Source organism: Scomber japonicus, chromosome 13, assembly GCF_027409825.1.
Source record: "Scomber japonicus isolate fScoJap1 chromosome 13, fScoJap1.pri, whole genome shotgun sequence".
Taxonomy (NCBI): Eukaryota; Metazoa; Chordata; class Actinopteri; order Scombriformes; family Scombridae; genus Scomber; species Scomber japonicus.
Window position 1 is genome coordinate 24,793,473 of NC_070590.1, and position 4,466 is coordinate 24,797,938.

Genomic DNA, 4,466 nt, shown 5'->3' on the forward strand with positions numbered 1-4,466 from the left:
GCTGGAACGTCCCTTTGCGTTAGTAGTCTGCGCACGCGCGCTGACGTTGGGAACAGACCGTCATAACAACGGAAGCACCTGCTGTGTCACATTTTTTTTAAATAAGGGAGGCGATGTGATGTAAATGGAAGAAATGTTTTAACAAAGCTTGAATGAACAGTATGTTTAGCTATGCGTTGGTCGCGTTGCTCTCTGTGTTATTAGCGGTGTGGTTCATGCCTAGAGAATGGCCCTTCAGTGTTGGGAATGAATCGACCCAGAGGCTCCTGAGCAGGCAGGAACTGTCTCTGTACGACGGGGAGGAAGGCAGCAGGGGCGTTTACCTGGCCATTCTGGGCCAAGTTTTTGATGTACACAAAGGATACAGGCACTACGGACCTGGAGGTGCTTATCATGCTATGGCAGGTGATTTCCCGCCGTGCCCCCATTTCGTATTTCCCCCCGTAAATCTCCCCTATTTCCATTTTTAAATTTGGCAGTTATACAGGGTTGTTAGTGATGACTAAACGCGGTTTAACTACCTCTCAAATTCTGAAATAGCATTCACACAGCTGTTAGTTCAGACTGACTCCCTCAGTAGTTTGGAGTCTGTTGGAGCTTCTAGGAACGCTCGTTTTTGTTTCAACATTGAAACATATGAGACAGATGCTACTATTTACAAGTAGTGGCCAACAAGCCACCGCCCAGCCGTGCTACGAAGATAATTAAAACAAACGAACCCTCCCTGTTTAAGCCAACAGGCAGACTGGAGCCGCTGTCACGAGACAGACAGTGAATCAGAGTCAAAATGAATTATGAAATATGTACTGTAATTAACACCACGCAAGTTAAAGTTCTGCTTAATGCTCACTGGACTTTGAAAAGAAAGAGTTTTTACTTTTCCAGCCTGAGTGAAGAGAAAGTAGAGATCCGATTTAAGAAGGAAGAAAGTCAACTGATTTAAGATTGAAAGAAAAAGTTTAAGGTGGAGGAGAGAAACACATAAGCAACCCAGTCATCAGGTGATAGACATGAACACATTCAAAGCAGGAAAAGTTTATCTAGATAAATTACTGTTCTGGTAAATATTTTTAAATAAATTGACAACGTTCAATATAAAAAGGCGTGAACCATGTGATTACACAATTTACAGTAGACTTTGAACCATTTTCTCATATGACACGGAAGGCATTAAAAATTACAATATTTTAATTCAAATAATAGACAAAACATTAATATACATTTAATCATCTGTGTATTCAAACTTTAACCTTCATGTTTAATTAACAGAATTAAAACAATTAAAATGAAATTGTCATGCAAATCAATTGACTGGTAGCATGTGATATTTCAGTCAGACAGTCATTTACAGATGTTCCCTAACTCAATCTTATAGGTGGGGGTGTTGTTGCTGCATTCAGACTGAGAAACCAGTTTTTCAGTCTTTTGAACTGAACGTATGCTGTGTTGTTTTTAACACTAGAGCTCAAACCTAAACCAGGGACATACATTTAAAATGAACTAACAATGACACATTCACAGCTATATTTCATTAGTATAGGGGAGACCAGGTACAGTTGTAACACGGGAAGGTTGTAACACCTCAAATTGCTCCAATCAGAAACAAGCTAGAGTGATGACACTCACTGTGAACATGCTCAGTTAGATTGTCTTCTTGCCCTAAAAAAGGAGCCATATCTGCAGCACTCAGGAGATTTTATCTACAAAAGTGTGTTTTTGAGGTAAAAATTTAGATTTTTCTATCAGATGTAGTTTTTGGATACTGTCATGAGATCAAATATCTAAGAATTCAAACAGTTATTACTGAATTCACTGTTTTGTAAGCTAAAACTAGAAATGGTTAACATGTGTCTAGTCAGCAGTCAAACTCTATAGCATGAGGGAGAAACATGACATGTTACAACTGTCCCTGTGTCATGCAGTGTTCTCACTTGATGATGCACAAAAGCTAACCTTAGCTAGCATAACATCAGCTAACTAAATAACATCACCACAGCTAGCCAAATGGGAATGGTGAAATGTGATTGGTTGATGCTTCACTGTGTCTTAATACTTATTATTACTAGCTTAGGTTGGCTTATTTGTACACACGCAGCCACAAGTGTCAGGCGTCAGAAGCATAGCTCCATGTTGCTGGCTTCCATTCACAATGAATTGTAGCCTGTCACCTTGCAGCCAGTAGTGTGAATGCCTTCACAAGCCATGTTTGAAATGTCAAACATTTCTTTTAGTTTAATTCTCTTTAAAAACCTAAATGCCCATATAAACTAGATCATATGCTTGTTTTAATTATTAAAAAGTTGTTAAGAGATGATAATAAGTTGCATGATAATAGTCAGTGTAAACACTGGTTTGCTTACAGCATGCCAAATATCAGAAAGAGGAAGACAGACAGACCACAAAGTCCCCCTAACCCCACCCATGTTCTGTTGCCTGGTTAACATTTTTTGAGGACATGTTCTGTTCATCTTTGTCACACACAAAGAATGTGTAGTGAAATGCAAATGTGGTCTAATATGGACTACCAAGCCCCCCCCCCCCAACCCCCCTTACTCTTTTGTTGGGAATGTTGTCTTTTGTTGTTTGTTGTATTTCAGCCATGCCGTGTGTTGTTACAGGTAGTCTGTTCTAATTATACATTATGTTTGTGCTCCATAAGCCGTTATCTATGTGATCTAGTTCTGAGGCATGTTAAATTAAATGAAAAGGAATGTTCACCCCTTGCATGTTTGAACTTTTTTGAGAAAGCATGTTATATGAAATATAGACATTTCTTGCTTTACAATTTTTTTAATGTAATATGAAAGAAGTAACCATTATCTTAATTTTAACTAATTAACAATACCAATAACATAAATGCTAAGTAATATTTAGCCTTTTGGATGATGATTAATTATTTATTTCTTAATTATGTAGCCTTGTAGACATGTTACAACCGTCCCTGTACACTGGGACGGTTGTAACATTAGAGTCACTGTCTTTAGGTGCATTTTGCAACCTAAATATATTTCTTAAAAGCACTTTCATACATTGTTTCTGTAGTTGACACATTAAAGTTTTTAATATAGCAAATTGGCTGTTCCAGTGTAAACAGTTTCTGATTTATTGGGAAAATTGCTAAAAGTGTTACAACCGTACCTGGTCTCCCCTACACATGTTGTATGTGTCTGTATTTCCAGGTAGAGATGCTTCAGTGGCCTTCATCACTGGGGATTTCACAGAAAGTGGCGTGACAGATGACGTGTCCAGTCTGTCCCCATTGCAGATAGTGGCCTTGTATGACTGGCTGACCTTCTATCAGAGGGACTACCAACCTGTGGGTATGTGATATTTGTTCCCCAACTGTTTTAAACACTCTTCAAGCATCATAAATCATTTTTAAATGGTTGATCTGCTGTGTGAATTGCTTCAATTATATTTTCTTTTCTAGCTGATGGTTAATATCCCTCATCAGATAATTTGATTTCTCTGCAGCACTAAATGAAGGGGTCTACCACCAGAAATAGCAGTGAATGGTTTTAAATCAAGGAGTTCTCCCTTAAAGTCAGATGAAGATTTGACTTTTCAAAACAGCATTACCAATCTTTGAACAGATGAGATTGATCTATAAATGGAAACATCCTAGAGAAGTACAGTCTGTCTAGAAGCCCAACACAGTAACAGCTGACTTAATGTTTCACATCAGTGGACATCCATATTCTTCACTAAAACACAAGCCTCCTCTATGTTGAATTTCAGGTGTGGTAGAAGGCCGGTTCTATACAAAGACTGGACAGCCCACAGAGGTCCTGCTGCAGGTACAAGCATCATTAGCGGAGGGTCAACGAATCAAAGCCCATTCTAATGCTGAGAAGGTTCGCTTCCCATCCTGTAACTCAGAGTGGAGTGCTGCTAGTGGAGGAAGAGTCTGGTGCTCCACTAAAAGGTATGGATATCATTCTGAACTTATCAAATATTAAGAAGCCTACAGGACATATTATTGCAATCGTGATGTACTACTTACCTGTAATGGAGCATGCATTACACTAGTGGAGGATAATTGGTACATATCATGATTTACAGGACTGATATGTTTTTGTTTTTTCCAGCGGTGGAGTAGAAAGAGGCTGGATCGGGGTGCCACGGAAACTCTTCTCTCCAGGCTCCAGCAGTGCTCGTTGCGTCTGTGTGGAAGACCCGTCCGCAGCAGAGGAAGACCCCAACCTGCAGAAATATGATGGCTGTCCTCCACATGCCGACTCTTGTTCTGTTGGAGATTACTAGTCCCCGATCCAGCCAAGAAAATGGACCCATTCATGACTTGCTTTTTTTTGTAGCAGCACAAAACTCAGGACAAACACTATATGGCTTCTGCCAACAACTCACAGCACTGAACTTTCACATAATAATAATAAAGAAGTAAAATGAACAAACTCAATGCGTTGGTTTTCGATGACCTTTATGTAAAGTTGTCCTCCCTTTCTCTA

The 4,466-nt window shown here is 39.3% G+C and overlaps 1 protein-coding gene across 2 annotated transcripts; it reads left to right on the forward strand.

Moving 5' to 3' along the window:
• The first annotated feature begins 59 nt into the window (after positions 1 to 59).
• On the forward strand, positions 60 to 4,396 carry LOC128371941 (neuferricin). 2 transcript variants are annotated; one of them, XM_053332357.1, is made up of 4 exons: positions 60 to 405; positions 3,180 to 3,320; positions 3,739 to 3,925; positions 4,089 to 4,396. In XM_053332357.1, exons 1-4 carry the CDS (start codon positions 153 to 155, stop codon positions 4,261 to 4,263), a joined length of 756 nt encoding a protein of 251 aa, XP_053188332.1. In that variant the 5' UTR covers positions 60 to 152; the 3' UTR covers positions 4,264 to 4,396. The 2 variants fall into 2 exon arrangements, with proteins under 2 accessions (XP_053188332.1, XP_053188333.1); XM_053332358.1 differs by having other exon boundaries at positions 60 to 384.
• The last annotated feature ends 70 nt before the right edge of the window (positions 4,397 to 4,466 follow it).

Bases quoted from the DNA above. Each gene is read 5' to 3' on its own strand.
- LOC128371941 (XM_053332357.1), top strand. From the start codon at position 153: ATGAACAGTATGTTTAGCTATGCGTTGGTCGCGTTGCTCTCTGTGTTA. The intron at 406-3,179 runs GTGATTTCCCGC...CTGTATTTCCAG, and splicing joins TGCTTATCATGCTATGGCAG to GTAGAGATGCTTCAGTGGCC. The intron at 3,321-3,738 runs GTATGTGATATT...GTTGAATTTCAG, and splicing joins GAGGGACTACCAACCTGTGG to GTGTGGTAGAAGGCCGGTTC.